Below are 27,110 nucleotides of genomic sequence, written 5' to 3' on the forward strand. Positions count from 1 at the left end.
AATATTTGGCACGGAATTTAATTTCAATAAACTAAACAGGTGACAATCAAAAAAAGCTTACCATCTAAAAGTTTAAAATATAAAAAAAAAGAACATTTTAGATGGAATATAAAGCTCATCATAAAATTTTAATTACAAAGTATAAACAAACTAGTTCTTAAATGCTATTCCTTATGTTAAATAAAAAGCAAACTAATAATTTTCTTGCATTTACACCACAGCAATTTAAAAGCAAGTTGGTTTTGATATTTGGAAAGTCTGCAACCAAAATTTATGTTAAAACTTATAAAATTAATTTTAGTTTGATTAAAAGCGTAGAGGCTAGTTCATTACCTAATTTCATAAAATCTTAGTAAGTTTCAATTTTGCAAATAAAAAAGTTTTGAACTACTAGTTAAACTTTATGGTAGTGTTCTATTTAGTACTTTTTTATGTAGTTAAACTTACATCAAATATATCAGTGCTCACAGCACAAACCTTTATTTACTACTTATATTTTTAACATTATCTATAGCAAATACGCTTGGTCTTTTGGTAATCCGTATTCAGTTAATATTTTAATAAGTAGTCAATAAATTTACGATATACACATTTTTGAACTAAAGAATATCCCAAAACTGTGCATAAATATAACAATAATGAATTGTTTTTAGTTATTTGCTTACTTGAAATTTTTCGCTAACAAGTTTAATTGATGGCCGGCTAATCGTACAGTTCGTTGTTATATTTTTTAATCTTTAAAAACAAGGTTTTTGACAATCAATATCAGTTGAACTTTATATTTTACTTGTAGTTTTTGCATTTATCCTTAGAATAATTTTTTTCCGAAATTTGACTACACTATTAAATATAGTTACTTAAAAACTTAAATAACTTCAAGAAATTGGGGGCTGATAAGATGACACAAAAAGCAAAAAATAAAGGTCCTTTATAAACAAGAAAAATATTAAAACTATAATCCTAGAAATTTTAACAAGTGGGAAGAAATAAAATTTTAATGTATAAAGGTTTAATTAAACCAGTCAATAAAACTAACACTCTTATAATCGAAAGGTTCTTTGTGCACCAAGACCAAATACCTTGAGCGTTTTTTTTTTGTCGCTCAATAAACTAACACTGATAGACTAATGCAAAAATAAAACTTTTCTTTAAGTTATTAGCAAGTTGAAATTTAGTAACTGATTGTTTTGATTTATTGTATATTTACTTGAGGCTATTGACATTGTTCAAAACAAAGTTAATTATAATAAAATTTATACAGTTATTGAACATAAAAAACAAGCGCTAAAAAATTTAGACTAAGGACCTGGCGAATTTTTTAAGTCTTTGCTTATTAAACATATAATAAATGTATCTAATTTTTTGTAAAAGAATATTTTAATAAGAGGCGCATTAGTTTTATATAAATATTTCTGTTAATCAGTCTTTTAAATAACAAAAAACGTTTAGTTCTAACTATTTTCTACTACTATATATATAGAGTATAATTATCGAAATGAAGATTAATTAAAAAGAAAAAAAAATCAAAGGAAATTTTTATTAAAATTATAATGTTTGAAGTCGTTTTACAAGTTTTACTAAACAAAGATAAGATTAATAAAAAACATCAATATTACTTTCTAAATACGTTCAAATTCATTTTCTGAATGTTGAAAAGTTTAAAAACTTTTATTTCAGAAACAAATAACAACTTAAAAAATTATGTGCTAAAAAGCAAACTATTGTTACTATGAAACCAGAAATTTAAGCAAAAAGTAAAATACTTATATCAGATTTTAAAAGACTCCGCAAAACTCAAAGAGTTATCAAAGTTTACAAATTTAAAAAAAATATTGACATTACAGTTAGAGGAATACATTGTAAGCATTTTTATGGTTATATGAATTTCATTAAATTTTAATTAACTCTAATATTTTTATTTATGAAGCAAGTTGTATATATTTGGTACATTATTAATACACAGATTCAAAGGTAGTCATTATAATCGAAAACTTCAGTATCTAAATAACAACAGTTTTTAAAGTCGCGATATCTAAAAAAAAGAACTATTGAAGTGAAATGTTTGATTTATCGTAGAACTGCTTTCATATTCAGGCTTAATTATCAAGGCGAACTGAATTAAGCATAATGTAAATAGACAGAAAATAAAAATTCTTTAAATATGTTCACAACTTCAAGTAACATTAAATTGTAAATTTATACGAGTATAGCATCATCAGAAAAGTAGTAATAAAAACACGTCGGTGAAAAAAATGTTGTCATATTAAACGTAATAATAAAAATTCAACATGATGAAAATTGCAATACAACGCAAATACTGTCAAAAAATGCACTAAAATAATGTACCGATTTTTTTTTTTGCAAAACTATACAAGATTGTTGTGTTGAGTGCTAACACAATAACTTTATTGTAATTGTTATACGTTGCTAAAAAAAATTAAAATTGAACCGTATCAAACAGACGCAACCAATAATAAAAAGGCATTGAGTTATTATATATATGAAGGCATATCATGAATGTAGATCAAAACTTTAAATTGTTGGCGTATCCAAATAGGACTAGGTACCAAAACTACTTTATCTTTAAAAGCTTTTTTTTTGAAAACTTTTAAAATCAATACATAATTTGTAAATTTGTAAAAATTCACTATTCAGTCGATTTTCAGTCACTTTTCAAGTTTTTATTCTAGTTTTCAATTAAAATTCATTCGCTTCTCTGTAATTCGGTTCACTAGATACAAAGTAGTCATCTAAAAATCCCTGCAACGTTTTTGAATTTTTTAATACATAAACATCATATCTACATATCAAATTACATATAAAAACAAACTAAGCTCTTAATATTTTAAGAAACAACTATAAGCTTTAAAGTATTAAAGTTATACTTGTGCACAAATAAGTTAATTGCCTAACCTAAAAACTCTTTCTTAAACTTATCTTAAGTTGTTTATGTTTGTTTTATTGCACATAAAAGTTTTTTTAGATTCAAGAAACTATCAACACTAAATTAAGTTAACAACAATTAGTTTTAAGCAATTTTATGTTACCTGTATGTGCTCGAATGTCGGCCTTTCTTCGGGGTTTTTGTTCCAACACTTCATCATGAGGTCGTCGTACAGCGAGCTTGGGCACATCTCGTTGCTGGAAATCATCATTATCGGCATCCTGTAACCCCTGTCCACTTGCTCCAACACTTCTCTGTTGTACATGCCTGTGAAACAGTATTTCGTCAAACTTTTTAAAAAAAAGGTTAATCGCACAGTTACTTAATGATTGAACATGCATCACTTGGTAATTTAATTTAAAAGATATTTAACTCAAGTTTTAACGCAGAAAATTTGATTTGTAGGAAAGATAAAATTGTTAACATGTTAAGTAAATATTTGCGTACAGTGAGTATTATGCGTATATTTAAAAAACAATAACATATGGCAAACAACACTACAACGCAGTAACTTTCTATAGTGTAAATATTTTATTCTAAAACCAATAAATGGCTTTTTTTTTTTTTTTTCAAACTTTATAACGAAAAATAAAATTATAAAATGATACATTTACTTTAAACCTAAACGATTATATCTAAAACTACGTAAGAAAAAACAGATTAAGTTTTTGTTTTTATATATTTAAGTACCATAAAAACTTTTTGTGTTTAACAAGTAGTGTGTAGAGGAAATCGTATAATAATAATAAGCAGAACTTAACTAGATAGACATAACAACAATAGAACAAAAAAAAAGATAAAAGTTTACCTGGGTATGGTATCCTTCCCCTGGTTATAATTTCAGTGAGCAAAATTCCAAAGCTCCAGACGTCGGATTTTATTGTGAATTTTCCGTACATTGCCGCCTCGGGAGCAGTCCATTTGATCGGAAACTTTGCGCCTGAACAAATTTCTATTTGTACACAGAACTTTTGTTTAGTAACTTCTACTAACACCATTAGTATTTTATCAAAAACCATATCAAATAATAAATCGTAATTCAGAATTTAAAACGACGCATTGATAAGTTATAAGAAAAAAGCATGTTTGATCAAGTTTTAAATACAGAAAGGAATACATTACTCTTTATTATTGAACTATGCGTTTCTTAACCAAAACGGGAGTCGTTCGCACAAAAAATGCGTCAATAACTTACGACGTCTATTCATAAAATCAAACAAATTTTCAAAAATCGAACGGTTTGGTTTTACAGAATATGGTAATTTTTGAAAACATGAAGAATTGTTATTTTTTCCATACATATGTATCAATGTGCATGAACCTTGCCTGGCGGAATACTCGTCGTCTTCAATGAGCCTCGCCAGTCCGAAATCGGCGATTTTGCAGATGAGGTTCTTGCCGACCAGTATGTTGGCCGCCCTCACGTCCCTGTGGATGTAGTTCATCTTTTCTATGAAGGCCATCCCGGTTGCGACCTGTGAAAAAGTGAGTTGGTGTTTGAAACTTTTGTTGAAGTAATAATTAGTTAAGTAAGGCTAAGAAAAATTAATTTATACACTAAATAAAGTAACAAATTTTAAAAAAATAGTAAGAATGCATACTAAAACCTGAAACTTATAGTAACTTATTAATCGTTATAAAGTAATTTAAAATATAACACCTCTTATATGTTTCATAGTTGAATGTGTTGAAAAGAAACCTTCTAAAATAAAACTAAAAGTTGAAACAATTTTAAGTAGATGCACCGTTTCTAAAATATCCAGTAAACTTAAACAAAATACAGGTTTTCAAATAAATAATACTTAAATAAATATAACTTATATAATATATAAACCAAGGTGACCAAGAAGCTTTCAAAGATACCTAAACAAAAGAAAAGGCAACAAAAATTAAAACAAACTTGCGCAGCCATGTCGATGTGTTGAACGAAGTTGGTTTGTTTTCCCTCTCCTTCCTTCAAAAAGTCCAGCAAGCTTCCGTGGCACATGAACTCAGTTATTATGTATATAGGTTCTTCAACCACCTATTAATGGTATTTTTTTTTAGTTGCTCTTCAAAAGTTTAGGACATTTACTCCCAATGTAAAACGTTTAACGTTCAGCTAAATGTGAGAGTTAATTATTGCAAGCAAAGAAACAAAAGTCACTTTTCAATCCGGGTGTATATGAGTTGAATTTTAAGTTCTATACTTTATTATTCTTATTTGATTTAGCTTATTATGACAAACATTATGTAAACCTGATGAAAATAAAAGGTTTATAACATTAGTTTATTAGTCACCTACATTTATTTATTGTTATTATATAAACTTGTAGTTCAACTTTAAACTTTCCTATAACAGCCAATGTTATTTCTATTATTAAAACATCTTGACCCCTATGACCTTAATTAGCTCAGTTTAAATATAGTTCAAAAAAAGTTTATTACGATAAAGATATACTAGAGATTTTTATCCTAAATGAAAGTCAAAGGCAAAATTATTGAATTTAATCTGCTTAAAAAAATTATAAGTTTAATTTTCTTTAATGAGCTGAACAAGTTGATTTTTAAAATTTATATTATCGTGTTAAAATTAATTCGTATATAAACAAATGTACAGAATTAATTGTAATTATTAGTAAAAATAAACAGTTTTTATTACCAATACAAAGATTAAACAGACATAAGAGTCTTTACAGGTTTTTTAAGGTGAAATTGAAAAAATTCAAACTATGTCTAGAAAATTAGTGGACATCATTTCAATTTGACATTAAAAATCTATGTAAACTTGAGGTTAAAATTTATAAATTTTAAACTACAAAGATCTTAACGCTATATTGGTGTATAAATTTTGCTTATGATGACCTTTTTTTTTTTTATGTTTCTTTATTTTTGTTATACTTCAACAACAAACATAGCTAAAAAATAACTGAAAAGTCAACACTGTTATTTAAGCGATACAAAAAGTACTAACAACGCAAAAGAGCGACACTAGCTTCTCATGTCGGAGTTCCTTCATTATTTTTGCTTCGGCGAGGAACGCTTCAGGGCTCATCGTTCCCGGCTTGAGAGTTTTCACTGCGACTTCCAAGTTGCCTTGCCAGTATCCTGTGTGAAAGTAAGACACTAATTATGGTAGAAAGTTAGAAAATAGTTGTTAAAAAATAAGCTAATGTAAACCTTAAAACTCGTTTTTTACTAATTTAAAGCATAATGCTTATACTGAGATAATCCAATACATAGTCTTGACACATTACTCAGTGGTTCCAAAACTTCTAAAGAATGTGCACAGTAGTTTAATAAATGAAAAATTCTGTACACAGTAGGTTATTTATTATTTATATTAGACGAAACTTATTTATTATGGTTTTACTGTATTTACTTACAAACAATGTGTTAGAAATTCTTAAAAACTGTCAGAAAACTTTTCAAAATATGATAAGATAGAAAATATACCTATCTTGAAATGTTATCATAACTCATCAATATTTAAGTACACATTAAAACATTTTAGTGAAAGTTTTGAGAAAAATGGACTTAGTTAATGGTGTTCATGGTCTGTTCAAAACAAAAGTTTAATTGGCTTAATTTTCTTAGTAGTTTTATTCTGATCAAATAACTTACGAATACTGAAAATTACATACTTAACAAATAAATCTAAATTGTAACGCAAAAACAATACAGACAACAATAAACTTAGTACTATGTTTTAAGTAGAATGTTTTTTACAGTTTTTGCCGAAAGTAAATATTTAAACAGAGTTAGGAGAAATTCTGTTAATGAAACTTTATTATTGTAATATTTACATATCTTATACAAAAAGAAATGAAAGTACTTGGTTTTAACAGCATTTATTTTCGAAATCACCTGTATTCAGTTTTTATATAATTATACTATAAAGTAAAAGTAATAAAATTCAGTCTTTAGTAGAAATACTTACACTTAACATGAAACTAATTATCATATTCAGTTTTGTTTCCAGCAAATTAAACGAAGCGCACGTTTAATTTAGGAGAAATACAAAAAGCCAGTACCGTTCAAGGTAAGTACAAATTAATATGTAGATTAAACGTTGTAACTAAAGTCACGTTTTCGCAACAGATGCAACATCACCGGCAAAACACTTGTGTTTATTTCCTACAATACTTGTGTTGTGGTTGTAGTATAATTAAACTGATTTCAACCATTTAATAATTTTTGTATCTTTTCATAGCTTAAAAGACAAAAGGTATAGCTGTAAAAAATACCTAAAATTATCACTTGATAAATCATACTCAAGTATTTTGGTTTTTTGTATTATAAATTCTAACGGTTCGCTTGTTACTAAACGACTATGGTTACTTTAAAAATTTACAAATTAAAAAAAAGTATGCAAAGTATTTGAAAATAAAGCGTTTAAATATAAAGATAGTGTTTGTTAAGTACAATTTTTTTTTTCTTTTATAAAGAATTTTGAAGTATATGAACAGAGTAAAATAAGTATTACTCTAATTTATAGTTTTATTATAAAAAAGGTTTTAATTATGGGATGGTTATTAACTTTAAATAGTAATTAAATATCAGGTTTCAAAGTAAAACTTTTGTCCAAAATAACTATTATAATTTTTGAATTAAACTGACGACACGTTTCTACCAAAAAAACCGCAACTGACTGAAAATTTGTAAAGAAAATTAAGCGTATAAGATCAGTAGTTTTGAATGCTAACTGAAGTATAACTTAAATACAGCAGTAAGTATTGCAAACACAACTGACAAAAACACAAACAAACAAAAAAACATTGATTTAGAATATAACACTTGTTAAAGAAGATCTTGAGTTAAAGTTATCTTGTTTAATCTCACAACCGTAGTCATAAAACTAAAATGATCACAGTAAACTCAACTTGTTAAAATTTACTCCCTAAAATAATTTTTTTTATTTGAGACTTTCATACAAGAAAGATCAATGAATTCTTTTATTCGACAGCATAAAAATATATACCTTTAAAACATCAACCTTTCCAAACTTTCCCGAAATGGTTTGTATATAATTTATTATATATTCAATAAAGAGATAAAGTTTAGCTCTTTTGATCACACAACCGTAGGTAATAACAAAACATAACTAAAAAGACAAAATTCAAATTAAAAAAGCGAACTTTATCGCGAATTTTATTTTTTTACTACATAATAATATAACTTTATTTTAATTGCACTTTAAAACGAAACTTTTTATTACAAAACCAACCTTTCCAGACTTCACCGAACATTCCGGCGCCGAGTTTCTTGTCCAGGGTCACGCAGTCCCTGCTCACCTCCCACTTGCCCTTCCCTATCGTGATCGTCTGCGGTTTTTCCAGCAGGGGGCAGGGCAGAGTCAGCCGGCAGCACAAACCGTCCTGGGCGGCTGAAATTTGCACTTTTTGAGTACATTGATCAACTGTGACAGCTTGTAAATTTACATTGAGTGTGTTACAAATTTCATATATTTTTTTGCTCAACTGTGACAGCTTGCAGCCGACAGAACAGTTTCTACTTTCTCACTAAACTGAGGTCGCTCAATCGTGAAAAATTTTCCAAATTTTTTTCACTGCGTCAACGAAAGACTACTTGCGCTTCCCCAGAAATACATTACATATCAATATTGAAAATTTTAGGATTACTAAAACGTACTGCGATAAATTAAATTTGAAAGAAGCTTTTCAGTTTTTGTTATGTGAACTAAAACATAGCAAACTTTATAAGTTAAAACGCTTTGTGATTTATATTTGATTAAAATTTATAATTACACTGCAAAACAATAAGCTTATCAATAAAAAGTTTAAACAAAGAGATAAATAAGCATTGTTGTTTAAAACTATTATGCTAATTTATATTTAAAAACGGTTGGTATATTTTTTGAACTTTGTATGACTGTTCAAAAAAATTAACATAAATAAAATTACTTTTTATCAGTACATAAGTTCATCAAAATTTTAAAATAAATACTTGAAACTACAAATTTATAAACGAATCAATTTTAACATAACTTTAGCTATAAAACAAAAATGGAACAAAAAAATACATATATACAAAAAACTACATTGTTCATAGAAAAAAATAACTACTCAATAATTTAACTTATCAATTTTGAAAACAAAATAGATTTAAATTATAAATACTAAAGAAATGAGAAAAATTAAGGTAATCAAAGTTTTATAAATAAAATTTATAAACGTAATCTTATTACTTAAAATTAAAGTATAAAATAAAAGTTTTTAGTTTCAGTTGACTTAGGTGTAAAGTGTGAATTTTTTGAAACTAAATTTATGCATCAAATTATTTTAATTAAAAATTAAATATAATAAAACAAATATGAGTTATAGTTTACTAATAACATAAATAAAATCTTATGAACAAAAACGAAACTATATATTAGAAGTTAAAAATAAATAAAAAAGTTTTACACAACAAAACAAGAGTCTCATCGTACCTTTAAGGTTTTATATTAAATAAATATTATTACGAAATCATTTTACCTTTATAGTGTTCGACAAGTTTTTTAAGGCTTTTGAATGTTGCCCTTGCAGTTATGTAAAAGCCACCTGCGTCTAATTTCCTGATCCTGTAGTGTTTCACATTGGGCCCTTTGCTCGGGTCTTCATCGAGTATTGAAAGCGAGAAGGAACCTGAAGATAATAATAAAAAAACTAATTATAACTTTTTACACATATGTTTTAACAACTTCAACACAAAGCATACACCGCAAAACAAATAATAAAATATTCTATTTTTACATTATAAAAACTTTAAAAAACGTTGTGTAGTAAAATATTGCATGTTTAATGATTTACTATAAAATCTTTAGTTTATACATTAAAATATTTCACTCGTACAGTTGTTTTTCTAAGGAAGTAATAAAAAAACAGACAATAAAATTTTCAAGTATGTAGTAAAATTATACTTCAGCTTATAAATTACGAACTTATACTTTTTTGTTATTAGTTTATATATAAAGTTTATTATTCTCACTTAAAAAGTGATTAAATCGCAATATATAATGATAATAAAAAAGATCAATTGTAGTTCAATGACAACAATTAAAAAGTAAAGATAATTATATTTTTTGCTAAAGTTTATTTAAATTTTATTTATTTTTGTATAGGATTTATGAAAATATTTAGTTAAGAAACTAAAAGATTTGGATACTAATAAATATATAAAAACCCTAAAAATATGAATAGTTTTTCAACTGATTACCAACTAAAATATCAGACCAACAAGTAAACAGTGAAATAACTGAAAAAAAAAATGTTAGTTTTTTTAAAAATTCACAAATATATGTTAAAAAATCTAGCATTTATTCTATGCTTAAAGATTACTTAAACCAGGGGTCGGCAGCCTTTTATAAGTCGCGGGCCAATTTTTCTATATAATATTGCTCGCGGGCCGCACTGTAAAAAAAGTCTTCCGCAGGCCGCAATTTTTCAAAATGTAGTGGTCAATATAAAAATACTATTTTTAACCAAAAAAATAATATGATAAGCTATAATAGAGCACTAGTTGTAAGTTAATCTTAAGTAGTAGCCTAATTTAAAATTTTTACCGCAAAAACTTTTTGTATTACTGTATTTTAAAAAGGTATGTTTTTAGTTGAAAAGTATCTTGAGGGCCGCATATTTTAACTTCAAGGGCTGCATTTGGCCCGCGGCCGGTAGTTTGCCAACTCCTGACTTAGACATTAGTCTATTTATAACAACACATTGATATATAATTTCATCATGTTATAAAAATCAAAAGATGGTTTTGTTGTTCTACAACACCCGTTTTTAATATATATAGATTATTAGGTGAATAGTAAATTCGAAAAGTTTTAAAATAATAACAAACTTAAACAAGCCTAACAAAATAGTCTGTAATAACAAAATTAAAATATGTTAGGTAAAAAGATAAAATTTAAAAATAAGCAAATGTTACTGAGGTAGGTATACGATGGTTTTTTTGTGATGGTAAAAGTTTTATTTTAAATGTTTAATTTAAAAAGAAATTAAGCTAGCATTTGTTTTTCATACACAAATGATGCAGTACCAAAAGACTAGACATAATTTTTACAATCAGCAAATTTAAAATATCTTTAACCAAATTTAATTGGTTTTCAGCTGCAGCTGTTAATGAGAAAGACTAAAATTTAACGAAAATAAAAATATTTTACCTTGCTGTGTTTCGCTTTCTCTTATCAAAAAGCTTCCTTCTCTGTTATGTGGCGAAAGTAAATACCTTTCAGAATCTTTGCGTCCTATTTTTCCAAAAAACCACCTACAAGAAAATTATTACTTTTATGAAATTGTTAGTTAATCGTTTACAAATAAAACAAAGTGTATGTTAATGGAAAATATATATTAAATCGTTTGTAGTCAAAATTTAATAAAAAACAAAGCTTAAAGGTCTTAAAATTTAACATAAAAACAGAACTAAATTTAAAAGAAATATTAAACTGTGCTAAAATTAATCTTCAACAAAATGTTTTTTAACTGATAATCGAGAAGTGCAACATGTACAAAAAAAAAAGTCAACTAAATAAATTGATATTAAAAATAATGTGGTAAAAAACAGAAAATAAAAACATGCAACTAACTCTTCGCATTGTACGGAGTCGGTGGGGGCGACGTAGTTGGAGGGAATGTAGCCGGTTTTTTGCGACGCCACGCTCCTAGCCTCCCACCAGTCCCCTTCACTGTAACATGCAGAAGTTGTCATGCAATTTGTTGTAAATAAACATTTGCTAGTTCGTAAAATAAAAAATGAGTGAACTAAAATTGGTGCATGATGGGCATGAACTGAAACTTTTTTTTGGTTTGTTGTTTTATAATAATATAAAGTTATACTGTTGTAGATTAAATCGGAAATTAAGGGCATAGGGGGGTCCACCTTGAATTTTACAAGTTGATCTTATTTTATAGAGTTTTATCTGAGCTATCAGACATTTTTAACCGCTTAAAAAAATTCAAAGTATTTTTTGAGATATGAGCGATTAAAGTCGGTGACCTCAATAGGTTCCTAATAGAAGACGCAAACTAAAAACGCTAAAAAAGACCATTTCATTAAAAATCTATCTCCTCCTTCATTTTTTAAGCAATCTTCTTCAAATTTTCACAGAAAGTGTATTATTAAATTTTAAAAAGATTAAACGCAGTAATTTTTTTAATTTTGAAAAATAAAATTTTTATTAAAAAAAATCAACTATTTTTTATGTTTTTTTTATCTAAAATTTTTATTTTTTGATATTTTTTATCAATCAAAGTCTTTTAAACTATAAAAGAAACGTTTCCTAAAAGTTTGAGGTCTCTAGCTCAAAAAATGAAGGAGAATATAGGTTTTTAGTGATATTTTAAATTTCCAAGAAAATTGACCCCAAAAAATGTGCGGTCCATACGTTTGTATGGGAAACTTTTTACAAAAATTACAATATCTCAAAGTTAAATAAGATTTTATAATTCTATAAAAACTGGCTTGTAGTTTTTACTTCAAGCTTTCATATAAGATCCAATGTTATTTTTAGTAAAAAAATGTCGGAACCCCCCTATGCCCTTAAGTTAACTTCCTACTACTTATTTTACCTGATAAAATATTTTCTAACAATGACCCTAATTTTACTATCTACGTACTGGCCGATTTAAAAATTACACATGAAAACAGCTTTTGAGGTACCTCAACCTACTTGTACTTTAAATATTTTTGGAGAAATTTCTCAATCAAAGTCAAAAGTCTAATTTGTTAATGATAAAAACTGTAAAGGAAAAACTAAGGTTAAAGACTTGTTACATCTCTAATTAAAAATAAACGGTGAGATTTTAAACTAAATCTGGCATGTTTGAACTAAATTGGACAAAATAAATACATGCAGTTCATGGCGTCTCACTCTTTGGTGTGCAGACTTTCCTCGGGGGCCACGTAATTGCTGGGCACGTAGCCCTTGTGGCCAGTTTTTAAAATTTCCACGTACCACCAACTGTCATCTCTGACGTTAAAAAAAAACTTTTAATTAAAACTTAACACAGAGAAACATTCAGCATGTTTCTGAAAGAAGTTCAACTAATGGCAAAAATAATGAGAAACTTTAAAACCATACTATTTTTTCAATATAATTCACAGTTACAATTAAAATTACGTTTATTTATTTTACTTGGAATCGCTCTCAAAAAAACCTCTAGATATTTTTAAGGAAAACAATAATTTTAAACTTGTGAAAATTTAAACCTTAAAAAACTATAGAAAAGTACTGAAAAACAAAATCTTATTCTTGTTTAGTCTATAAAACTAACGTGCTATTCAAAATAAAAAGTTGTTCTCCTTTTTCAAATGACAGATCTTCTTTTGTTCTTGCCTCATAATCGTATAAAGCAACATACCTTATAGATTGACCTGTAGTTATAAAATCATTTTGTTTACTAATACACCTTTAGCTATAAATACTTCAAGTATCAAAACATTATAGTTTAAGTGTAAATTAACATTTACTTTCTTACATTTGTTATATTAGAAACTTTGTATAAATTTATTCTTATACAAACAACAACTTAAGATTAAAAAAAAAACAGAAATTAACTGTAAAAATAATAGTTCATTTAAAACAAACAAGTAGAAAACATAAAATCATGCTGGCATGCAAATTATGTATTATTACAAAGAAATTTCAGAATCATGCTGAGCTTTATCATGCAATCAACGATAAACTCGTTTAATTTTTTCAATGAGAAAACTGAATGAACAGAATTTTTAAAAACAATTTCAAATAAATGTCCAACAATAGCTAAAACATTTAAAATTTGCAAAAAAAAAATTTTTTGACAAATTAATATTGATTTAAGAAAACAAATTACTTAGATCTACCAGAGCAGAATTAAATTAGCACCGCAAACATTTACAGCTTAATTTAGATAATGTCAACAAATATTCTACCATGAACATTTTGAATAACTAAACAGTGTACTATTGTTTTGAACTTCAAATCAAAAACTTTTTAGTTGTAAAAATTTTTTAAGAAACTTAATCTAATTGAAAAATAGTTATATTCCGAAATAACAGTTACAAATCTAAAATATGTTTATTAAAATTTTAGTGTATTAGTTTTTTTTTTATAGAATTAAAAACTGTCTATAATGTGATAATTAAAAATCTTAATAGCTTACTCAAGTTAAACAAAAGAGAATATATTTAATAATATTACTAACTTAAAACAATAAAGATATATAACTTTTCAGTAGTCATGTCATTAAATTAATAAATCAAGAATAAACAACTTACAATATTGAAAAAGTTAAGTATTTATATTTTTAAAGTTTTTAATGCAAAAAACATGCTAAGTAAGTCCTTTTGTAAACAAACATCAGTACATAAATTATTTAATAAATCATAAAAACTTCCATTTTAAAGTAAAATATATTCTAAATAAATACATGGTATGGTATACCTGTTTTACTTATTGCAGTTAACACTTAAAAACTTGCAATGCAATATAAAATGATAAGCGATATTTATCAACCTATAAAGTATTACCAACATATTTATTTTTATATTAATAGTTAATCTTCATAAAACATATTGTTGGCAAAGTAATGATTAAAAAAAAATAAGTTGCTATTCATACTTGAAAAATTATGAAAAGCTCATAATGAAAAAATGTTTAAAAAAGATGAATTTTTTACTTAGTATACAAACAAAAAAACTATCAGTATATAATAAACTAATTACTTTAACACTTTTAACTACCTTAATTAGTAATGAAAACTTACAAATTATTACAAAACAAATTAATGACAAAATATAATTGTTGTGTATAAAATTTTTAATTACTAAAGCCATAAAACAAACGTGTACCTTTCTTAAAACAAATGTGTAAAAATTAAAATTGAAACCATTTTATGTTTTTCATTTTATAGTAAAAATTAGTACATATACAATTATAAGTCACATATTTGTTTTTGCACAAGTAGGAAAATAAAAAAAACATTTCTCAAAAACACAAACAGTTGTTTTTTTTTTAATCCACAATTTATTAATTTTAAACACGCAGTAATGCAACAGAACTTATAATAAATACTACTGAAAATGTCTGTGTTAATCATTAATATTAACTAAAACTAGTTAAATGGATAAAAATAATGTACTATAATGAAATTTAAACATCGCAATAAGTTAAATCTTAAAAATACTTCTTGTTGTCAGATATTAGTTATAAGTTACAGCTTTTAAATATAAATGTAAGTTTTGGAATTATCATGTAAGAAATTTTGTGTTGATATAAAACATTTATTTAACATTAATCAGGACATTATTAAAACAAATTGTGAACTTTAAAAACAATAGTTTAATTATTCAACTCTTTGTGATATAATCAAATTTTGTTTTGTACAGAAAAAATTTAAAATTAACATTGAAATATAATCAACCTGGAGTATTATCAACGTTATAGTTTGGTGTTACTTGCTGAAACTGCTGCTGGTAAGTGTATTGTTTGTTTGGTAGCAAGTTACTACTGGCATCAATCACTGTGACTTCAGTGGGGAGACGAGGTTGTGAAATATCAAGTTTTCTATATACCAAAAGCAAAAAAAAAATCATACAAATAAACTTTTAAAAAGTAATTAATTTTTTTAAACTTACTTATAGTATTTAAGTTAAAATAGTTTAATAAAATTATTTTATTTTAAATGGTAAAATACAAAAAATATTTTAAACACTGTTGTAAATAATTTTTAATAAACTTAACTTTGTTAAACAAAAAACATACACATTTTGTTTATGTATGGTTTTAAAACTCAAAATATAAATCTCTGCAGCTAATAAAAAAAAATTCAAGGCTGTCTCTTTTCACAAAATCTACTTAAAATTCAAGGTTTACAAGTTTTTTTAACTTCTGGATTTCGAAGATAGACAGTTTTTAAAGCTCAAAAAGCATTATATACAGGTAACTTCATGCAAATAAGTTTAAACAGATGTTAACAAAGGTTAATAAAAGACAACAAGACACAAATTTTCATGCAAGTAGTATGAACATCAATTGTCTAACTTTAACAGAGAATAATTTGTACTACAGTAATTTTACTTCTAAAAGAGTAAACGATTTGTAAGTATTTGAGAAAGCAACTTGCAAAACATCTAAATGTTAGTTTTAATCAAAACAATCAGCCAAAAGTCGAAGAAAAAATCAGCAGATAATCATTAATAAAAACGCATGATTGATTGAAAAGATGACAGGTAGCTAAAGAATGAGAGAAAAAAAAACATTTTCCATCTAAAACCTGGCATGGGGTGCCTTATGTTGTGCTGGGAGTGTGGCACGTAGCTGTTGTAGCCTTGGTGGCGCATCGGCGATGAAATCTGCTGTGAGTTGTATGAAGACTGCATCATGTTGGAGTGCATGTGAACTATGGAGGGCTGCTGTGGCGTCAGCATCAGGTCAACGTGCTGCCCTGGCATGCCCTGGCTGGGCTGGCTTATGTGTTGGAAACTGGACAAATAAGAAGTTAAGCAAGTGTATGTAATGAATGTATATGTCCTTTTATCAAAAAAGTCTTCTTAACAATCTCTAGCCCTAAAATATTTTTATACGAAATTCAGTGAGATTTGTAGTGATCAGTTTTTGTGAAAAATTTAGAAATGTAAGGGCAAAAAACTTTTAAATAATACTTTAAATATAAGTAATAAAATCAAAAAAATTCTAACCTAGATAAAAATTTTTAGAAATATTAGTATTGAAAAATGCAAAAACTATCCCTAGTTTAAGTGAACAACATAAGATAATAATGTTGAAAGTTCAGAAGATTTAGATTAAGATTAAAATCATATTCCAAATAAATTTAAAAACTAAAAAGTAACTATATTAAATTTTAATCTGAAGCATAAGTTTATATGTTTTATACTAGCGTCTTGTTTATTTATTTATTTAATACTTCTTTGAAAAACATCATTGTAGTCTTAAATAAAACTTTTAATAAACAAAAACAAAACTAAGTCAAAAACTTCGAAAAAAAAACTGAAACTTTTCTAAGTATATAACAAAATCCTAGTGTTTAGATTTAAATTATTACAATAAATAAAGCTAAGCTACCACATAAGATAAAATAAAAACATAATGAACTATATAGCTGTAAAAACTTATTATTACCTGCTCTATCATAACCTTCCTCAAACTCTACTAAAAAGTCCTAACTCTTACTTGGTACACTGAAAAATATATTTAAATTTCTTGAAAAAGGAACTAATCTTTTTTTTATTGAGTTAATAAACATTTCAATTTATAAAGTGCTACCCATAAAAGAAATATAACTAACTACATGTACTAAAATACCAAAAATTTTAAACTAAGTTTAAAAACTAAAATCCTTAAAATTACTAAATAAAAAAAAATTAACTATCTAACAACATAAACAAAAAGTACAACTTGAACACAAGATTACAAGCAGAAATATTTTTAAATATAAAAATATAAATCCCACTTACAGCATAAGATAGGAATTTTTAGGGAATATAGTTTAAAGTTTGCTTAATCTAATACACCTTAAAAAATATTTGATACTAAAAAAAAAATTCCTAGAATTTGTAAGTTTATAGCTCAAATAAAAAATATAGACTTTTAATTTTTTGAGAAATTAATCAATGAAAATTTTAATCCATATGCTTGTATCAAAAACATTAAAAAAAAGCACTGTATCTCTAAAATAAATAAACACTTTTTTATCTAAAAAGTGATTAATACTTAATACTTTAAACTTTCATATATGAGCCAATGTTTAGAGCATAGGGGAAAAATACTTAATTTATTAGGGCATAAGTTATTCAATTTCTCACTAGCTGAAGTTGATGTTAAAATTCTACACATTTTTTTAAAATTGTCAAATGTAATTATGAACTATTGATAAGTAATAAAATTTAACAAACTATTGTAAGAAATATATTTTTTTACATGTATTCTATTTTATTCTTTAGTTTTTGATAAAAGTTATTTAACTTTACTAAAAGAGTATCAATCTTCATAGACAAAAAAAAATTCAAAATAAACTGTAATACATATAGATTAGAAACTTTAAAAGTTAAAAGAAATTAGATGTAGAATTTAAACTTTCTTGAAATAAAACATCTATATGTACTAAATCAAAGTTGCAACTTTTTGAGTCAAAAAACTTTCCTGAGTGACCTTAAACTGTTCTGAGTCATTCTGAGTTTTTTCAAATCCTTAAAAAAAGTTTTATAATTTTCCAAAACTAAGGTCTTTAACAAGGTATTCCAACTAAGTTAACTGAATCTCATTCAAATTTTGTAAAGAAAAATCTACTGAGATTTAAAAAAATCTTAAAACTATCTTGAGTTTTTAATTAAAAAAGAATAACTATCTTGAATCAGCCTGAGTTCATAAAAATAATTCAAAATATCCCGGATTATCATGAGTCATCCTGAGATTACCAAAAACTTTAAAATACCCGCGTTATTATGAGTGTGTGGCAACCCTGCTAAATATATATTTTACAAAGATAACAAAAATTTTCAAATACTTACTACTTACTAAAACTAGAAAAAAAAAAATTTTACATAAACTTCATAGATAATGTATTGTTAACAGTAGATTTTTTTTTGAAATTATATACTTGGTATATTTATAAAACTTGATGCATTCTTTTTATAGCATGTATTCGAAAATAAATATTCATTTACTAACTTTTTAAAAAAACCACATGTTTAAAATATTATCTTAAATGTTGAATACAAATTAGATGCTTTAGTTTTTTAATAAAAAAAACAGTGTAACTAAGTTGATAAGGTTTTATTCTTTAATCTTAAAAGCAAAGCAAAGTTAGATTATATCAGCTTGAGCATGGAAACACAACATATTTTGAACAGGATTGCCACCCTTCAAGGAAAAAATATAGCCAGATGATAAAAAACTAGTCTGAGTCTCATCAAGCTAAACTGAGTTTATTTCTATTTCAAACTAGCTAAATTAGAAAAAAATCAAACTTGCCTTAGTAAGTGGCAACTGTGGCTAAAACTCTATTTAGGTATAAATATTTTATTTGATTATAAAGTGTAAAATACTATGTTTAAATCTTAACAAACTAACCCAGAAGATTTTTTTTCTTTCTTTTCTTTGCTTGAAACGCAACCCATATTTAAAGCTGTAAAATGAATTGGGCTTTGAAGAAAATTTTCAACTTCAAATAAATTTTATTGTGTTATTAAGCTAAAATTAAACAAACTTTTATAATTAAACAACTTTTTTATGACTACATTTAGTTATTTACAAACTAGAAAAAAATTATAAAAAAAAAAGGTTTTATTAAAAAAAACATAAAAAAGTTATTCATTATACCTTTGCATTTTGGGTATCTTATATAAAATATCCTATTAAAAGTTTTTGATTTTCAAATACTTTTTTAGTTGAAAGTAAAAATTAACATAATTTTTTGTCCAAAAAAAGTATTTCTTTTTATTTATAACTTTTCAAATAACTTAACTTTTTGTGAAAAAAACCTAATCAAGCCCTACACAGTTTCTCTCATTACTTATTTCTTAGACTTAGCTATAGAATATAGTATAGGTCAGTGATCTTCATATTTAGTAGACGACACGGGGCCTTATAAAGTTGTTAAAATTGTTACTTATAGAATAAACTTCTGTTTACAAATTAGTTGTTCAACTACTTGTTGTAATGTACTATTTTTATAGTACTAAATTAGTTTTTAAAAATATCAAACTAAGAGGCTTTTTAAATACTTTTAAATATTTCACATCTAACAAAAAGACCACTTTTCACCACTGGTTTCCTCAAATCCCATTTAAAGGAATGAAATTTGCATTATATTCATTTTAAAACCTGCACTAGATATTTTGGAGTCTGAAATAAAGAGAAAAAAGGTCTATTTTTAGCTTGAGGTTTATAGATTTTTTCCAGCTTAGTGTGCACAGATTTCAATTATAGACCACTCATGCAGATATTAAGGTTTAAATTCTGAAAATGCCTAATCTCATGTTGTAATAGCTGCATTGTTACAAATAAAATAGTTTGTAGTTATGATGTTCAGTGTTCTCAAAGTAAAATACTTTAAAGTTTTCTTTATCTCAGAGTTTTTGAAATTTATATTACAAACAAAAATAACTAACTATAAATGTAATAGGACTATAGGTATATATTACAGATCATTAAAAATGAAATTAAGGACATTTGATTAATTTCTATTAAGATTTTTTTTATTCTATGATTAAATAAGTTTAAAGTTTCGAAATAAACTATCAAACTTTTATATACAAAATACTCAGTAAAGAATTCTTGTAACTTAAAAACAGTTTTATTATTTAATAAATTTTAAATGGACAGAAAAATCAAATAATATTGCTGTTAAAACATATGTTTTTATTTAATTACCGCTTCTACTTTCAAGTACAAGTTTAAAGATTTTATTGTTTATTGAACAAAAAAAAAGCGCTTAAATATTTGGTCCTAGGACCTGGTGTACGAAAAAACCTTTCGGTTTTCGAGTCATACACCAAGATACAGTTTAAAGTCATGTCTAGGACAAATTAATATTTATAATAATACCTACCTAGTCTTCTTAAAATTTTAATGTTTACAATAGAAGGTTACATATTTTATTTACTCTTCCTGACGTATGCTTATAAAATAATTTGATATTTTTATAAAAAATTTGAACTACTACTTACTAAGTAAGTAAGTGCTGTTGTTTTTGTTTTGTTAATTTTGGCATATGAACGTCGATATCAACAATACCTACGTTACTTTGTCTTTTATATCTATCAAAATTGTTTACTTTTTGTTTACCTTATTACAACAAGTTTTACATTATTTTGAAGAAAAATACACGCTGAATATTTGCATAAATTTTTAAGCCTTTAAACTTTAAAGACCATGTTATCCTCAATATAGCAGTATGACTTCGATGAGCGTATAGCCTCAAATAAGCTACTTATATTTAAAAGCACTTGTAGATATAACAATTTTAATTACAGCAGTTGGCTGTTTTTTGTTGTTAGCGTTGAATTTGATAAAATAAAGGCTTAAAACATTAAGTGAAATCTAGCAAAGAGACTACATTTAATGTATTTACAAAAATGCAAATTATGATAACTTTTCCGTTCAGTTGCTTTTGAATTATATATTTGTGTTATCACATGATCGATAACTCATTAGTTACCTTTAAAAAAAGTTAAACTTAACAGGATTTCACATAACGCAATTAACATTGTGATATCTCAGTTTAGTTTTATAGTTTTATATAAGTTTGGTGAGGCTTTTATTTCTAATTTTAAACTGTTTGCTTTCCTTGGAAATCTTTACTTTATTTTCTAACTTGAACAAATACGCTTTAAAAATGCTTCGAAATTAGCAACAAGATTAAACACTTATTTAGTAGAAGTTTTTTATTTACTTAAGTGGCAAAATCTTAATTTTTTTTAGCATACAATAGTAGACTTTTATATTTGACATTTAGCATGACTAAACGTGGCTATTTAAATCCGTCTGAGTCTAAGTTTTCTTCATAAGTAGACTAGAGTCACAAATAATACTAAAGCTTTTTACGTAGGAAAATTTGTGTAATAATTAATATTAAGTGTAAAAAAGTTCAAGGTATGTCAGTTAGTAAGTATACAATAAAACCTTAAAAAGTACTTTTTTAACTCTCGTAGGTTTTTTAAATTAGCGCCGAAAAATTTCAATGCATTTCTTATTTAAAATAAAACAGTCCACTAAAATTATTCCTAATTTTTTAATATCATTTGATTAAGTTTCTTTATCTATTTTTGAGTTCGTATATCACGGACAATAAAGTAAAGATTGGGTGATTAACAAACCATTTTTTATAGCTACTAGTCATTTTTTCCGCTAAAAATAATATTTTTTACGATACCACTGAACTATAAAAAAAATTAGTTCTTTTAAATGGGTTTACATAAATTTTCTACCGGTTACCGCTGGATCTAACCACAATTTGCCAAGATCTGAATCAAACTAAAGTCTTGTTTAAAAAAAAAGATTTCTGTCCGGTCCGGACCTTTACTTAATAAACTGGTTCCGACTTGACGTGAATTATGATTAAAGTACCAGATTCGGCAAAGTTTAATATAAAGATTAATAAATAAAAGCGCTTTGTGTTCAATGATTTAGGTTTTGTTAATTATAATTCAAACTAGCTTTTGACAAAAACAAAAGATTTCAATTTATAAGCATATGTTTCTTCATTTCTACTAAATGTTAAGAACCTAAAACGTAAGGTGTTCTAATGTCTAAATTTAAAACGAGTACATCAAGTGATAATTTAAACTATAAAAAATACAACAATAACTATAAAGACTGTGAAATTAATATTTTTTTAAATTTATTATTCGAATAATCCATCATTTAAAGAGGGTTACAACTTTTCAAAAAACTAGTAATAGTCACCAACAACTAGCTGAGATAAGTAATAAAAGGCTGTTATAAATATCAGTTCAATTTTAGTGGATAAGCTTATAAATCATTAATATATAAGTTTAAAGTAGTCGAAATAAAATTTTGAAATGATAATTTTTTTTTAAAATAAAGTAATTATCGTGTTTTCAGTAAATATTCAATAAGAAGTAAAGTTAATTGATTTTATGAAGCTAGACTGTAGTGCATTTTTATGACAATTCGGGAGAAAAATTAATGTTTACAAGCACCATGTTTAAGAATTTATAATATTACTTTTTAGATATTTTAAATTTGTGTGGCGATATTCTCATCGCTAAGATCTAGTGCAAAAAATTGTTACTAAAAATGTTTATTCTTTTTTTTTTTAGAAGTTTCAAGTATATTTTTAAATAATTAAAAACACATAATTTTAAAATTTTAGCTAAGTTAAGTAGGTTTACGGTTTTACTTTTACCATACAACATTATTATTTTTATACAGTTTTAGTTAGTAATTAATTACATTGTAGATTTAGTTTTAGTCAGTGAATCGCAACACAAGGGTTTTGTTGTTTATACGTACTATTACCTGATTAGTCTTCCATGCTTGATAGTATAAATATTCTAAAACTAAAAAAGTTAAAGTTAGTGAAAAAAGTTAAGTAAATTATAAAAAAATATTTTTTTGAAATAAGAAATAGATGCCCTATCAACGAAAAACACTAAAGATCTACAACTAAGCTTTTTTATTTTTCAATATCAACTAACATTATTAAACTAAAACTTATAACTATAAAACAAAAAAAAAAAAAATTTTTATGAAAATTGAATTTAAAAAAAAACGTTTAAAAATAAACCGTCCTTAATAAAAAAAAACTTCGCCTCAAAAAAACTCAAAAAACCAATGGTGAAGACTTAACTTGTTTTTTTGGTGAAGAAAAATAAAAAAATATTAACGACTCGAAAAAATGCTTTAAGTTTTTTACTAAATTAAGTATGTGTTTTAAAAGCTTTAGATTTATTTTCGTAACTTCGCAAACTTAAAATCAAAAATTAGCAGCAATAAAACCTTAATTTTCATAGTATTTTATAAAAACGAACAAAAATAAAATTTTAATATGATTAATAAGAATAAAAAACATATTTTTTTGTAAAAATCATGCAAAGCTATTTAGCGCTTGTTTTTGACAGATTTATTTTTTATAGCTTCAATTAAGGTTAATAAGAAGGGTAAAGTTTATTTTAAAATATCTGGAAATGAAATTTCAAACTTCGTTCATAATCAATTAACTACTTTTCTGTTGAAAATAGTTTTCATCTTTTTAGTATTAAAAGCTGTAAAAAAGTCAGATTTAATAAAATATACTTTTAAATTTAAATTAAAGTTCTCTGATATTGCTAATTATTTGAAATTTTTTTTTAAAGCATTACAAAATTATAACGAAGTTTTTAATTTGATGTTCAAACACTAATTAACATTTAAACAATTAAATAAGCAAATAATCATCTTTTATGTTTGAATGAATGAGTAATTTCTAGTAACTACTTATAAAATAATTAGTTAGTTCAAACAACAAATGTTCACAATTTTTTAAATATAAACTTGCCTTTAATAAAACAGTTTTTAAAGAATTATTTAAAGTAATTAACAAGTTTAATTTACAGTTTCATCTTTTGTAGTTAACATACATTCAGTTATAGTTACTGTAAATTACAAAAATGTTTTCAATAACAACTAAGCCAAACTACCACAATAAACAATTTCAGCAACAATCCAAACGTGATTTTATAAAAAACTTCTTTTGTTGTGATAGTTTAAAATCTTTGAAATAGACATCCCAGGTTTACTTAATAAACAACATCAGTTTAAAAAAAATTAAAATATAAAAATGACTAGCCTAAAGTTAATTTCCCAAAGTTGGTATTATCGCCTCCTAATTATACGATAGTTTTGGATTTCCTGGTATATTCTAATATATTTAATGTGCTTTATCACAATAGTGAGCAGCGATCAAAACTAATTGTGAAGCGTTTGTAACTTTCAGTAAGATAAAAATGTAAATTTCTAAGGATCGATTGTCTTGATTTGTATAAAATTTTTATTTTATGATATTTTCAGATACTAAAGTATGAATCACAACCGTGAAAATAACCAAAAAATGAGTAGAAACTTACAACGTGGTCAAGGTTTACAAAATGAACGCAACACACCAGCTTACAGGTTCCCAAATAATACCAACCAGCAAGTATATCAAAACCAACAAATGAATGTTGAGCATGAAATGAATCAACCAATAGACGAGCAACACATGTTTAATACATTAATGCAGAACGTGAACACGCGCCCACGTTTGATTGGAATGTACCAGGAACTGATGGAACAGCAGCACCACACAATGCCAGCTCAAAACAATTTTCAAACTGCACAACTGGTTGATGTACAAAATTCGCTTCGGAACTTTCGACTCCAGCAGTTTGTCAACACTACTCCTAAAAATATGGTTAATGATTTGGTTCCGCCCGAACAAAGCGTAGATTCAATGGATAATAGAACAAACTTTCATCAAGATTACCAGGTAAACAAAATGATTAGTGAAAGAAGGCAAGGATCTGTATATTCAGGTAAGCAGAGGTTATACTAACAAGTATTTCAATATATACATTTTAAATCTTTTTTTGCTTGGTGTCAAAAGAGCCAAATCCATACATCAGTCACTAAAATATTAATTATCTTGATAATGTGTTTCTTCATCTCTTAATAATAAAATATATCTTATTTTTATGATATTTAGAAATATTTTAAATTTTCTATAAATGATTGAAAATTACTAAAATCTAAATAGTTTTGTTTTTATAACGCACATAGCTAGACTTTTACTAGATATTACATACTAGACTTAAAATATATATATATTAATTGAAAAAATTTTGTCAACAGGTACATTTTTATGCGGTCAACCAGTTACGATCAAGATTATTCGCTTTGACAAAAACAACTCTGTTACCAATTACAAGGGACAAATTTTTCCATCTGAATTAGCAATGCATATAGCTGCTTGTGACTGTGAAAAAAATGGTATGTGTTAAAATTTACTTCGTTATTAAAAATATAAAATCTAAAAAAGTGTAGATAATTTTATAAAATTATTTTTTATCCTAAGTATTTATTAGCCACAAAACAATTTTTGTTGCATATTGTTATAAAGATGTTAACAAGTAACCCAAATTATTTATTTTTACTCTAAAAATTATTTTATCATATAAGTTTACTTATACATTAAAAGAAAACTTTAACAATTTTATACATAATATAAGTTTTGTTATTTAGAGAAAAAGTAAGTACAATTGCAACTTTTTAATAAGTTTTGCTTACATAACTTTTATAACAAGTAACTGTATAAGGTTGAATATTAAACAAAACTGTAAAGGTTTAACAAAATATTAAAACTTAACACCAGACTTTCTAACTTAAAGAATTTAGTATTAAAAATGAACTTAAAAGTAACACGTAATTTCAGGCGTTATACAAATATTCGATTGGTTTATGTTTTCCAGTTGTTGTGTAATAGTTATGGAAAAACCAGACAACTACAGAGAACTCGCAAAGTATATCAGAAGATACGGACCATTTTCAGAAAGAGCAGCAAAAATATTTTTTGTAAAGGTAACAGATTCAATAATTTTTTGAAAGTTTAGTTGAACTCCAAACTAAAACTTCAAAATTTAGACCGATAACATGATCGAAATTTTTGCTATACATACTTTAACAGTTTATAAACATTTTAATTATAGATTAAAACCAGTTTTGATACAATATAGTAGAATAAAAAGTTATACCTTGTTTTGTTTAGAAAAATTGTGATACTAATAAAAACATTGCATAGGTTACAGGCTTATTTTACTAGTTGCATTTATTAAATCTCTCTTATTGTTTTTTTTTGTAAGTTTTTGTAGTGTTATAGTAAAAACTAAATATATAAAAAGCAAGAATAACTAAAATTAAGGCTTAGTTTGACATTAAGAATTTTAACTGGTGAACTGAACATAAAACAATTAATAGAAACGAATATATAAGAAAGTTAAAAGAGGCTATAGTATATATAAATTACTTTCTAACTACAAACAGCTTTGGAATATCATGGAAAACCTTCATAACAATTTTATAACACACAAAGATATAAAAGCTGAAAATATACTTTTCAATCCAATAACATATGAAATCAAGTTGTTTAATTTTGGTTTTGCAGATTTTAATCCGGTTAGTAAGAAGTATCAGTTTAACTAAATTTAAAAGATATTCATTATCTTCGTTACTTTTAATGTAAACTTAATAAACAACATAAACTGTTAAGCTTCTGTTTAATAAGGAAATAAATAAAAATAATATTTAGTTGTTTTTATTTACAGCAAAAGGAATATTAACCTAAAGAATAAGTAATTAAACATTTAGCGATAATTACAAATTTAATTTAGTGTATACACTTTTGTTTATTAACAATCAAAAAATAGCTAAATTTATTTTTAAATGTTTTAAACAGAAAGAAGTTTTAACTGTAGTGTCGGGAACGAAACTTAATTACCCACCCGAGTATTTTCTGAGAGCTGTTACTACCGGAGAAAACTTGGATAGATCGTGTACTGCTTTGGTATTATACTTCGTTGTTGAACGTAAAACTGCCTTTTATTCTCTTCGAGATATTAAATTCAATGAACCACGCTTGTCAAATAATCACTCTCAATCATATTCAGACTTTATAAGAAGCATGTTAAACAAAAATCCGCAAAATAG

General features: G+C 25.6%; 1 protein-coding gene across 1 annotated transcript; it reads right to left on the minus strand.

The window, feature by feature from the left end:
• Positions 1-1,729: 1,729 nt before the first annotated feature.
• Positions 1,730-19,120, minus strand: LOC145832045 (tyrosine-protein kinase Yes-like). Its single transcript, XM_082939411.1, has 13 exons — positions 18,999-19,120; positions 16,183-16,391; positions 13,204-13,303; positions 11,517-11,615; positions 11,094-11,197; positions 9,421-9,570; positions 8,151-8,309; positions 5,898-6,031; positions 4,845-4,967; positions 4,266-4,419; positions 3,753-3,884; positions 3,048-3,211; positions 1,730-2,760 (listed from the first exon to the last, which is right to left on the minus strand). The coding sequence occupies exons 1-13, from the start codon at positions 19,043-19,045 to the stop codon at positions 2,698-2,700; spliced, it is 1,638 nt and encodes a 545-aa protein (XP_082795537.1). The 5' UTR covers positions 19,046-19,120; the 3' UTR covers positions 1,730-2,697.
• Between the last annotated feature and the right edge of the window lie 7,990 nt (positions 19,121-27,110).

Source organism: Thalia democratica, chromosome 3 (assembly GCF_965202585.1).
Source record: "Thalia democratica chromosome 3, ktThaDemo2.hap1.1, whole genome shotgun sequence".
Taxonomy (NCBI): Eukaryota; Metazoa; Chordata; class Thaliacea; order Salpida; family Salpidae; genus Thalia; species Thalia democratica.

What these genes read in the sequence shown, in the direction of transcription:
- LOC145832045 (XM_082939411.1), bottom strand. Translation starts at nt 19,045, where the DNA reads ATGGGTTGCGTTTCAAGCAAAGAAAAGAAAGAAAAAAAATCTTCTGG. An exon ending in AAAGAAAAAAAATCTTCTGG is followed by an intron (nt 16,392 to 18,998) that starts GTTAGTTTGTTA and finishes TTATTTGTCCAG; the next exon opens with TTTCCAACACATAAGCCAGC. An exon ending in CTTTTTATTTTGAATAGCAC is followed by an intron (nt 11,616 to 13,203) that starts GTTAGTTTTATA and finishes TGCATGTTACAG; the next exon opens with TGAAGGGGACTGGTGGGAGG.